Source organism: Microtus ochrogaster, chromosome 15 (assembly GCF_000317375.1).
Source record: "Microtus ochrogaster isolate Prairie Vole_2 chromosome 15, MicOch1.0, whole genome shotgun sequence".
Classification (NCBI taxonomy): domain Eukaryota; kingdom Metazoa; phylum Chordata; class Mammalia; order Rodentia; family Cricetidae; genus Microtus; species Microtus ochrogaster.
Window position 1 is genome coordinate 10,104,538 of NC_022017.1, and position 12,952 is coordinate 10,117,489.

Below are 12,952 nucleotides of genomic sequence, written 5' to 3' on the forward strand. Positions count from 1 at the left end.
AGTGATCAGTGGGGGAGGACTCAGTCCATGGGGATGGTGCCATCCCTGGGCTGGTGGTGCTGGGTTCTACAAGAAAGCAGGCTAAGTAAGCCAAGTGGAGCAAGCCAGCAAGCAGCATCCTCCACGGCCTCTGCATAAGCTCCTGCCTCCAGGTTCCTGCCTCTTTTGAATTCCTGTCCTGACGTCCTTTAGTGATGAACAGCAATGTGGAAATGTAATCCAAATAAGCCCTTTATTCCCCAACTTACTTTTTGGCCATGGTGTTTTGTTTCAGCAGTAGAAGCCCTAAGCCAAGCTCAGAGGACAATTTTCAAGAGTCAGGTCTCTCCTTTCACTATGAGATCCAAGGACTGAACTCAGGTCACCAAGCATGCATGACAATGCTGCTATGCGGGGAGCCACTAAACCAGCCTGCCTTCATCTTAGGCTTCAAAGCCGTCTTATAGTAAGGACAAACTAGTTTCATTCCTGCTTATGATTAAATCTCTGTTTCTCAAGGATTAGGCTATGCTCCACCTGTAACCTTAGCTACAAATGGTTCAGTACTGCCTGTTCTAGGAATGCCAATCATGTCTGCTTCAAAACGTTGTTTTTAACCATCTTGCAGCCCTACCTTTGTTACAAAAGGTTATGTGACCACCTATGACTACCTTGTTATGCCCACCTTACAACAATGTCTTTATCTCCCCAGGAACTAACTTGCTGGGCTTATGTTCTGCTCCTGTAATCCCACCTACTTTGCCCACCAAATCGTCCATTTGGAAACCTCCTACCCTGAACTATATAAAAGTCTTGTCTTCCTTGTATATAATGCTGACCTCTTGGACACTAGTTTAGGAAGAGGCAGCCTGTGTACATGAATTTAAAAGCTTGCTTTAATTAATTGCTTGCTTTAATTAACTTGGCCATGATGATTTGGGCTGATGGTTGTGGAGATTTGAAAAAAAAAAATTGCCCTATAGGCCCATAGGGAGTGGCACTATTGGGAGGTATGGTCTTGTTGGAGCAGGTATGGCTTTGTTGAAGGAAGTGCATCACTAAGGGGTAGGCTTGGAGGTCTCAGAAGCACAAGCCAGTTACTTCCTGCTGCCTGCAGATCTGGATATAAACCCCTCAGCTTCTCTTCTCCAGCACCATGTCTGCCTGCATGCCTCCATGCTACCTGCCATGATGATAATGGACTAAACTTGTGAAACTGTGAGCCACCACAATGAAATGCTTTCCTTTATAAAACTTGCCATGGTCATGGTGTCTCGTCACAGCAATGGAAACCCTAACTAAGACAGAGGTCTTTCTCCTGTCTGGTGGAATGAACACCATCTCACATCCACCAGCTTCCTTGCCCTCTCCGTGAGAGACAGCCATTCTGGCCCTTCTCAGGCTGTTGAGATATCCAGCCTCCAGGGCAAGCACTGGGTTCTTGGACACCCCCCCCCCCGCGCAAGCCTCACAGCCAGTGGCGGGATGGGTCTTGTAAGATGAAGGATGAAACTCAAGTTAGTACCATCTTTGCAGGCCCTGGGTGAAAGCCTCCAAGTTCTCTCCCTCATGGTTTATTCTTACACTCTAAGCATAGTAAAACCTTTGAGAAGGGTTTGCATGTGGCAGTTGTCACAACAGAGCTTTAGGGAGAGCTACATCTAAACTTCCTAGCAAAGCAGCAGAGCACCTGTGACTTTTACAGTAAGAATGACCTCTACTGACTGATAAGCCAAGCTCGGGGCTAGGGCCTAGAGGAAGGGTCTGTGGTAAGTATAAGGATAGATTCTGTAGCTGGAGGATGCAGAGTACACAGGGCCTCTTTCATGGGGATGTGTTCTATTCACTAAGAGACAAATCTGAGGATTAGAACCTAAACAATTCTCCAGATACTGAGGGGATCTTGGTGGAGGCTAAGTCCTAGTAGAATAGGAAGGATCACCAGGTTGTCTGACCACTTTCACTCTTGGTGTGGGAATTCCTTCAAACAATAGCCTTTAAGATACCGGCCCACTTTGGGTATGGTCTCAGGTACTATAAGTGCAGGCAAAAAGTGTGGGTGACCCTTTTTCCTGCTGGATTCAGTTCCCAATTTCCAGCATACATAGAGGACTGTAGGTCACTACCCGTACTGTGAGTTTATTTCCCAAAAGATAAACCTTTGTTATACTCCATTCCGGACTATTGTGAAACTCTTTGATACAACTACACACGCTGGTATTCCAGGTGACCAGATATCATTCATTTCCTTCCGTTGAAGGAAACAGGCCCACGTGAGTGACAGTCCTGGTTTCTCTGATACTTACTCTAAGCTAGGGATTGTCCTGACTGAAGATTGTCGTGGGAATCTTCAGCTCACTGTGGGAAGCACCATCCCTAGGTGGGTGGTCCTAGACTGTATAAGGAGGCCAGGTGAGTAAACCAAATAGTGAGCCAGTAAGCAACGCTCTATTTCCTGCCTTGACTTCCCTCAATGATGGGTTGAGAGTCGGAAGTATAAGAAGTAAATATTTTTCTCCCCTAAGTTGCTTTTGGTCAGAGTGTTTTATCACTCAACAGAAAAGTAATTTAAACACATCCCTTAAAATATCCCTTGCAGACATGAACACAGGCCAATCTGACCTGGGCAGTTTCTCAATTGAGGCTCTCTCAGATGACTCTAGACTGTAGCAAGTTGACAGTTGGAAGTAACCAGGACAGGATAGGTTAGGCCTTGGCAAACATGACTCCATTTTGATTCTACATATTTCTCAGAGGGAACAGTCTAGCTTCATACCATCGGCCTCTCAGTTCTTCAAAAACTACTAGGTGACTCTTTCACCAGCCTTGCCAGCACAGAGGCTCCCAAAACTCCAGAGAATCGGCACTCCAAGGCAAACTTAGCAGGCACTCCATCTCCAGCTGGTGGGGGTGTCTCAGGGGCTGCACTCCCCATGGGCCACTATGGCTATAATCAGACAGGATACCCTTTGAGGTCAGGTTCACACATCTGCATCCCTTAGGACTATCTGGATCAAGCTGAGACACTTCCCAAATGACACAGGCCTCAGGATACCCAAGCATGTGGGACTCCTGTGTCATTTGGGAAGTGCAGTGAGACCCCAAGAATCCCTACGACTAAAAGGGAAACTGGAGGGAGGTGAATTCCACCCAGATATGAAGGAAGAAAATAGAGCTGCCAGAGAGTTGGAATGGAAGAAGCATCTGGGCAGAGGACAGATGGATCCTCCGTGTTCAAGAGGAGCAAGGTATGGGTGAGGGGACCCCCAGGCTCAGTGCTGGAGGCCAGGAGGGCCTGTATGGGTGTTATCAGGGATGGTCATGATTTCGTGGCTCTCTTATTTCTCTTTAATTTCCTCCAGCTCCCCATTTTCCATATTTTCTGCAGGATGGCCGTGGGGAGGGGGGAGGAGGCGTATCAGAACTGTCATGGCTCTTTTGCAAACTGTAATATATGGCAGGCCTTCTGTAGGCCTCAGTCCACATGAGGTCAAAGATGACCTTGATAGAAACTTGCAGCCTTGGGGGAGCAGAGCAGTCAGCTCTTTCCTCCGGTCTCCGAATGTTTTACCCAACTCTACCCTTTTGCACAATCCCTGGCTAATCCTGGAGGGTTTCTGCTCTGCATAGGGTCCCATGGCCCTTCACAGTTTACCCACAAGGAGACTGGAGATTTGGGTCTTTTGAGAGAGCTGCAGATGTGCAGAGACTCCATCACATACTTGACTCTGGGTTTTGTAGCCCCTGGATTCTCCAGATTCTAGTATCTGCTAGGTGTGTTATGTGGATGGGCTGGGGATCTTCTCTCCTGCTTTTCCCAAGAGCACTTCTGCAGAGGCACATGAACTACTTCACTAGGGGGTGGTCCATGGTTGCAATCCCAGCATTCTGAAGGCTGAGACAGAAGAATTCCCGCATGCTCCTACTCCAGGCCATCTTGGGCTATGTTGTGTTATAAATTCCTGGTCAATCTGAGACCCTGTTTTTTTTTAAAAAAAAAAAACTAAATAAGAAAATAAATAAGCCTTAAGGCCATGTAATGGCATTCGCCTACTTCTCTGAAGGGAATGCTTTTCTCTCTGAAGCATAAAGGAGGAAATGTTGGGAACTCTCTGGGTAACAGCAGTGAGCTGCAGACAGCCTTATCCTTGCTGCCTTGGTCTTCTCCCAGCCCCACCTGAAAACACACAACTCCAGTCAGGATGCTGACAAGAACAATGTGGGGAAGGCATTTGTTCGATGAGTGTGATTTAACGCTTGACCCAGTTACTGAGGAGCCTGCCACATAACATCCAATGAAATCAAACATTTCATCCACAAGAAATCTCAAACAACCAATTTTCACCCTTAGCCAACTTGTGAGCAAATCAAACTCTCTTGAAAAATTCAGATACAAGAGACCAGTGCTTCCCCTATGGGTGCCTTGATCCTGTCAATGCCACCATGAGGGACTGGTGTCAACAGTTTAATAGAAGTTTGTCTGAGATTCCAGAGACATGCATTTCCTCAAGAAAAGCATGATGTTCTTAGTGCATTATCAGAGGCATTGAAGTCAGGCTCCAAGAAGGGAATGAGGGAGAGACCGAGACCTCAAGACACCTGCAAAAGTAAAAGAGAGGAGCGACTGAAAGCCGAAGTTATAACTTCAGCTCAGGAGTCCATGTTTGGAGCTATATTTTGAGCCATGCATTGTTATACTCTTCCTGCTTGCAAGCTTGTGCTGCAAGCCTCTAGTGCCAGGGGGTACACTGTCCAGGGCAGACTGCTTTCTGCAGACATAGCAGACTGAGTGTACTTGAAGTTTCACAAGGACCAGACCTGGGTCAGGGGTACTTCCCAGACCATGAGCTCGCTTTCCCTGTTACCAGCCTGTGTTCTCCTGTCCCCAGGAAAAGAAAAAATAGTGTTCAATGTCCTGAATGTGTTCAAAGGAATAGGAAGATCATGACAGAAATAACTGTCACCAGAGAGAGAATCTGTGCCAGAGCCACACTATGCTACTCCCAAATAGGCCACTCAAGATAACAACAAGGTTTTATTTTGACCTGAAGGACTTAAAAGAAGCAAAGAGAAACCTTCTGTGTTCCTGATAATGACTTAAAAAAAAACAAAACAAAAAGGGTCATTAGTCCTTAGGAATCCATCCTCCTGTTTCTACTAAGGCAAACAAATGGAGTGTCCATAGACAAATCAGCTTGCCTCTAACAGTGTGCAGGGTTTTACCCATCCTCGGTGTCTCCTGATACCTTGAGTTGAACTTATTAAATGCTTATTTACCTGGGAAATGGTTTCATTTTAATGGATTTGTTTTGCTCATATAAGAGCAGTTTCAGGACAATAAAGCAGAGTTCTCACATACTTCCCCCTAAATGTCTCCTACTAAACTTTTATTATATATTTAAGAAGAAAGAGACTTCCTTCTGCCCCTGTGGATGGACAGGTGCTGCTGTAACTTCTTGGGAATCCACAGTCCTGGGGCCTAAGATCCTCTATGGCTGTACCTTCTTGGGAATCCATAGTCCTGGGGCTGAGACCCTCTATGGCTGGCTGTACCTTCTCAGGAATCTGTAGTCCTGGAACTGAGACCCTTTATGGCTATACCTTCTCAGGAATCCACAGTCCTGGGGACTGAGGATCTCTATGGGGTTTCCATTCTAGTTTCTAATCTGACTCAACCCTTTATCTTTCACCTTAGATATCAGGCCACTGGACACTAACAGGTGTCAACTGTGTCCACACCAAGGGCCTGCTAACCTGGTTTCTATGCCGGCTGATCCTTTGTCCAGGTCCCTCCTCCTTATGAGCTCCAGAGGAGGCTATGCGCTTTCTGCATCCCAGAGATGCACTTCAACATGATTTTGAGTATCTGAAATTGATGGACATAGAAAGAGGGTCAGCACTCCCAGAGTCTCTGCGTCAGGGGGGCCCTAAGGACATCTGCTGCAGTGTCGGTGGAAAAGCCCCCATGGCTGTACTGGAGAGGCAAGTAGCCCATGGCAGCATTTGCCTCAGTGCTGGTGAAGTCTCCTTGCTCTGCGCCTCCTCCAGGCTTTCCTTGCAGGAATCTGACCACATTTTTTTAATATTTATTTATTTATTATGTATAGAATATTCTGTCTGTGTTGTAATGCCTGAAGGCCAGAAGAGGGTACCAGACCTCATTCCAGATGGTTGTGAGCCACCATGTGGTTGCTGGGAATTGAACTCAGAACCTTTGGAAGAGCAGGCAATGCTCTTAACCTCTGAGCCATCTCTCCAGCCCCTCTGACCACATTTTAAGAATGGCTGCTCATTGGCCTTTTGCTCTTTGTAGAATACTGGCCAGCAGTGTCATTGCCTATAAAAACTCAAAGTAGCCAAGCCCTACCTGTTTATGTGCCCAGCCAACATGTATTTGCTGAGAACACTGTGCCAGGCACTGAGTGTTGTGTCAATGAAAGGGGAGTCTCCGCTTTCAGGGTGACTGTATACAGTGAATCGAAGCTATAGAAAGGGATACTAGCATAATGAGACTAATTATTTTGGTCATGTCAAATATAGACATAATGCGATTGCTTATGGCAAAACAAGGACTCATTGAGGTGCAGCACCACCTATCCTGTAGGCCAGATGTCAGGAAGAGTGGCTCCACATGGAAACACTCAATGGGACTATTACTCATAGGGCAATAAACAGAGTGACATAGGAGTGTGTAGGGGTGTCCTGCCTATCTATTTTTTTTTCAAATACACCCTACAGACACAATGCCCAGATGCTCCCCACTTATAACAACTGGGCCTACAGTGTCTTGATTTTTGTGACAGTGTGAACATAAATCCACACGCCATTCTCTTCTTCACTGTAGCTCTGTCTTCGGTAATGTAGTGGCATTTCATTTGTATTTTAATAAATACAGCTTGACTAGGGATGGGGAAAGTAAAAGAGCCACACTGGCCAGCCTCGCAGACCAGGTATCAATGATGCACACCTTTAATCCCAGATCTAGAGAGGATTATACAGCTGGAGGAGACAGCTCTCTGTCTCTGTCCCACTCTGAGATTCTGGGAGGCAGGATGGCCATTTTGGACTGAGGTAGAGACAAGAGTCAGTGGCTGGCTGTTTTGTTCTTCTGACCTTCAGGGTGAACTTCTCCCCCACCCCCAAAAAGAGAGAGGATCAATGCTCAGTACAATCATATTTGTCTATGATGCTACATCTCCAGTGAACGAGTATTTTGGAGGAAGTCTGCATGCTTGACAAGGAGGAAGGAGGTGGACAAAGCAGATGTTTGTTGGGGTATTCATTATCCCAGCTGTGATGTGTGGCACTGCCTTCTTCATCAACTTTATAACTGCGAATTATCACCCCTCTAGAGCCATTCCTTTTGGAACACAGTAATTGACATAAGCAAGCCAACATGTCAACATAAAGTGGGCCATGGATTAAGCAATTTTGCCCAAATCCAGAAACAACTGTGTATCAAAACCAGCATTCTCATAGTTTCTGCTCGGGTCTATAATGAAAGAAATGTGTTCAGAGTCCCTGGGAAGCAAAGACAAATGACCTAGAATGTACTTTGGTGGCACCATTACATGTCAGCAGACAGGGGCAGTTGAAGTATAGCTCAGGGTCTGTTCAAGAGGATGGGATAGGAAACATTTCAAACAACAGATGACAGAATCAGTTTGGTAATCAGAAGACCTTCATCCCAAGAACCTTCAGAAATTGTTTTTTAAAAGGAAAGAAAAATGACCATAGATAAGATAAGGACCAGGGACTTCAAGGGAACTGAGAAATCAATTACACTGACTGAAGTAGATGCCAACTGACAAGAGAGGAACCCTGGATGAAAGCTAGGCAGTAGCTGGTTGCAGGTAGCTCAGGCGACTGCAGCAGCGCGGTGGGTTCCTATCCTTGGACGATCAGAGTTGGGCGCTGAGAAACCCCCTTTGGCCCTCAGTGTCTGGCCAGCAACACCGGACAGACTGTTAGCCCTCTGAGTCACAGCACATGCTCACCCAGGCTGGTGAGTGAGCGCCTAGCCGAGATGCTCAGTGGTATATACTACCTAAGAGATGGTCAGCTCCAGCCCTGGGGTCCAGTTTCTCTGGTCCTCATCGTTTCCATAAATCTGGTGCTGCAAAGATCTTGCCAGGAGTTAGGAAACATTGTCACAACAATGGAAAACAGATTATTACACAGTCAAGTGAGACATGTTGAGACTATACAGTAGCACACTTTTGAGTTTTTTTATTTACCTATTTATTTATATATATAAAAAAAAGTCTCATGTCATCCAAGTCAGCCTCATGTGACTGTAAACTTGCTGTGACGCCAAAGATGACCTTGACCTTCCGGTCTTCCTGCTTCCACCTCCTAAGTGCTGGGACTAGAGATGGGCATGGTTCTGTCAGCACAGTGCTGAGGACGGAACCCGGGGAGTCACCCAATGCGAAGCAAGCCCTCTATCATCTGAACTGCCTCCTCAGGCCTTAATTTGTTGTTTTCGTTTTTTTGACACAAAGTCTCATGTTCTCATTTTGTTGATAAGCAGAGAAATTAGGGCCTGTGCCTGAGGACACGGGAGTGAATGGCAGCATGGGTGGTCCCTGCCAGGTTGGGTCTATCCTGCCAGTGGGTAGAGGGATGTGAGCGGTGGCAGCATGGAAAACCATCCTTTAGTGAATGCTTGAAGGAGAGACACTGCAATAAGGTAAATTTCGTGGGACCTCTGAAACCTATGGAATACCAGCCCCCAGCCCCAGCCTCCCGACCTCTGCGGCATCAGCCTCGGGGGTGGACAGCTCAGGGGCAGTGGGTCTCCAGGACTTGGACACTTTGCCAAGAAAGCCAGTGAATGCCTGGATTGTGGGGAGAGCATGTGGGGAGCCCCTATCACAGGATGCTCTGCCCGAGAGCCCATCAACCCAAGGAGCTTAGGGACCAGACAGGGCATTTGTGGAAGTCCCCATTTCAGGAGCGACAATGTCCCTCGAGAAGCTCCACACGTCCTGTTGGGATCCCGCTCACACCTCACAACCTCCCCTCTGTTGGAGTCCTGTGGTTTCATTCATTAGCCAACCAACGTCAGCACCAGTCCCCACCCCCAGCAGAGGTCTGCTCTTCTCTAGGATCCTTGTGACAGCTCAGCCCCAGCTCTGCCCTTACTAACCAACCCTATGTCCAGGGACAGCCCATCTGCCTCCATTGACTAGAATTGCTCTTTGGCACCTGGTGAGGTGACCAATGGGAGGCCACCTGAGTTCAGCCCTCTGTCATTCCCAGGGCACTGAGCTGGTGCCTCCCAGCAACAGCTTTGTGTAATAAAGCGGCGGCAGCACCATGTGGGTGTCTTGTGATCAGGTCTGGATGAGGCACAGTGCATGGAAAACACCATAGTAAAAGGACCCAGAATGGAACAAGGGCGTGAAGTGAATGAACAAGCATGAATTCATTCTCTGCCCTACACATGTCTGGAAAGTTAGGGAGAATCCAGTCAATGGGGTTACCCACCCAAACTACCACCAGCCTAGAATTTAGCTCCCAGGCTCATTCCTTTAATGGGTGTATGGTGTTGACCAGGCTTTCAGACATCGGCAGAGAAGCAGACACACACTGGAAGGGGCAGCTCCTCTTTGATGGAGGATGTACAATCAATCGCTAGAGCTGACTGATGGAGTCCTGGGGCTGGACCACAGGCAGAGAAGGGATAAAACATGTAGGTGGAGTTTCTCTATGTCCTAGCAGCTGCTCCCAAATAACCACATAGAGACTTAATGTTAATTATAAATATCCGACCGATAGCTTAGGCTTAACTTGAACCAGCTCTTACAACTGAAATTAACCCATTTCTATTAATCTATTGCTGTCCCAAGGTTCGTTTACCTCATCTATGAACTTCCCATGTTCCACATCTGGTTCAAGACTCCTCAGACCCTGCCCTTCTTTTTAGCATTCTCTCTGCCCTGAAAGCCCTGCCTAGCTATCGGCCAGTCTGTTTTTATTAACAGTGAGGACAACACATGTTCACAACGTGCAGAAGGATTATTCCACAGCAGAAACCCCCTCAGGCTTCACAGCTGGACAAAGCCTGCCCTCACCCTCCCAGTTGTGACTGTCCTTTGTTTCCGAATAGACTGGAGATCACAGAAGCTCCTGAAGTCCTGATGAGATTCTTGTCATCCTAGAATAGAATCCTCAGGGTCCATCCAAAGGGTAAGGTATCCTGGGGCTGTAGGCTACACAGAGGGCATCGCACATAACAACTGTGCTAATACCAGGGTTGACCTACGCCTTGTTCAAGGAAAGACTGTCGCAGCATCTGCCCTTCGCCCACAGCCGGACTGGGGGCCTCTCCGCAGGGTTTTCATTTGCCAAGAATCTTTGAACTCAGGTTAAAGCAGCAAACTTCACTACCGGTCCAGGAATCAGCAGATAACACTGGAGCTCAGCTCTTTTGAAGTGGTGATGATCAGACTCAGTTCTTCTGAGGTAGTTGAAAGGAGGGATCCGTGGGATATATGAAAAGAAGAAGCCCCCCAAACAATTCACTGTGCCTCCTGGGGGGGGGGGCTTCCACAATCCCCGGTAACAGATTCACAGCCATGCTGTCTTCCTTGCACCAGCACTTGGAGGCCAGCAGATGGCGACCTTGGAGACAGAGCGCCACATACAGCACCCTGGACAGTGGCAAGGGTCTCCTAAAGCCTCTCTCTGCCTGTGGTCCTGCTCCAGGGCCCCCATCTTCAGCTCTAGTGATTGTACTCAGTGAACATTCTCTCTTAGAATCCTTCTGACTGGAGTAAAAGTACCACACCTAACGCTATGAAACATTTCAGTCACATGATGACACCTGGCTCCGAGCAGCAGCGTTAAGCCTACGTGGGAGTTCTGCTTTTATCGGCTGAGATAGATAAAGCAGACACTGAGAATCAGCAGCACCCAGCTGGCGTGAAGGCTCAAGGCACTGTTGCAGAGGTCTGTGTTGCAGCAGGAGGCCTTGGAGTTATTCTGGTTTTGAAGGACATCGGGACAGGTAAATCCACATGTTCTTGTGATGAGCGTTTGCTGGCCTGGGGGTGCTGGAAACAGGGGGCAGAAGGGGAGCCATTTACTGAGAGACCTATAAGACCCACTCCTGGCCCTATTAACAAACCCAGGCCACCTGCAACCTCCAGTTCAGGGGGACCCCCAGCAAGAAGTCAGGAGGGTCAAACTCAGGTTGTGACCAGAAACAGGGCTCAGTATGTGGTCAAGATTAAGAATTAACATGTAACCCAGGGTCGTAGATCATTGTGATGAAGACCAAGACTCAGATTGTGACCAGGTATAAGGTTCAGAATATGGTCAGAATTAGGACTCAAAGTGGAATCCAAGGTCAGGGCTCAGGAAAGCGCCTAGGGTTACCCACTCCCTACTTTTCTCCCCTTTCCTTTCCGAGCAGCCAGAACTCTTGGGAAGGGTTAGAATTGCACATTTCATGTATCCGCACTACATACGGTGGCTCACTTGGAATATCCCACTCACTCTAAAACAGTACTGGTGGGTCCATTTTGAAGGGAGGGCAGGTGCACTCAAAAGCTCTCAAAAGGACTCTCAGGGCCATATCTTCCCAGCCCTCCCCCCAACTCTACCAGCAAGTTGCCTTACCCTAGCATCCCCAGGTGCCAGACAAAAGGTTCCATGCCCTGTCCCACCCACCTAGGACCAAGGTACTCACCATACCAGGTGGTCAAGCAGTAGCGGCTCTTGTCACTGCAAGATCTAGGGTTGTAGCAGTTTCCGGTGGTGGTACTACACTCGTGACATTTCAGTGCCTGAGCTGGAGGGACACAGCTGGGGTCAGAGATGGAGGCATTCCATAACCACACCAGACAGCACAGGAGGCATAGACAGTTCTATGGGAAGCACTAACCACCGATCAACCCATTCTGTCCCCCAATCACCCACATGGACAGCCCCTCAGCAGCCACACTGAGGCACAGGGGCATAGGGCTCTGTCTCTGGTCCAGGAAACCAAAGCTCTAAGCAACCAGCAGTCCATGCTGCTGGTCATAACCCACAACAGAAGGTCACCAGCCACAGGATGCTAATCCCACAAGACTTGGCAAAAGAGACAGCAAGTCCAACAGAATATCTAGACTTGACAGAAAAGACGAGTAGAGAGAACCAGTAGGATGGTAGAGGCGCTTGCTGCCAAGCCCCCAAAGATCTGAGCTCAATCTCCAAAAACTCACATGGTGGAAGAGAATTAACTCCAACAAGTTGTCCCCTGATCTCCACATGCACACTATTGGAGGCGCATGATTGCCTTCAGACACATTCACATCACACACACACACACACACACACACACACACACACACACACAGAGAGAGAGAGAGAGAGAGAGAGAGAGAGAGAGAGAGAGAGAGAGAGAGAGAGAAATTATAAATGTAGTGAAATAATTTTAAGGCTAGTAAAGGTACCACAAAAGGGTTCCACAGCTAGACTGTGTCCCACTCCCAGCTTGGGCAGCCTGGCTGAGACCTCCAGCCTGGTCCTGTCCCCTATACCAGAACCTCCTCTGGACAGCAGGACCACATCATCTGGAGGCAGGTCCAGCCAGGTCGGAATGTCAGCCAGAGTCCTGAAGGACTCTGGTGACCTAGGACAGGGTTCCTACTTCCTGGCTTACCTGAGGAGCCCAGCAGAATCAGGGGCAAGAGCCAAAGCAGATGAGTCCTCATCTTGGGCAATGGGCAAGCAGAGCGTGTGTCTGGATGAGGCTAGTGCTGGACCAGCCTGTCTTTATAGTTCCTCCTGCTGTGGTGGGTGGGGCCTCGGTCCCTCTCCCACCTCTGACGTGTCACCTCTAAGGGTGTGGTTGAAAGGTAAACACTTCCAAGATTGCCTTGTCCAGTGCTCCAATCCCTTTTCCAAATGTCCATCCCCCCTTTTTCCTGCTCCCTAAGCCCCCACCTAACCCCATCTGGCTGTGTTGCTCCTACTCCAG

General features: G+C 48.1%; 1 protein-coding gene across 1 annotated transcript; it reads right to left on the minus strand.

Moving 5' to 3' along the window:
• Positions 1 to 10,854: 10,854 nt before the first annotated feature.
• Positions 10,855 to 12,686, minus strand: LOC101983885 (lymphocyte antigen 6D-like). The gene is made up of 3 exons (XM_005354042.1): positions 12,635 to 12,686; positions 11,678 to 11,779; positions 10,855 to 11,039 (listed from the first exon to the last, which is right to left on the minus strand). Exons 1-3 carry the CDS (start codon positions 12,684 to 12,686, stop codon positions 10,855 to 10,857), a joined length of 339 nt encoding a protein of 112 aa, XP_005354099.1.
• Positions 12,687 to 12,952: the final 266 nt, after the last annotated feature.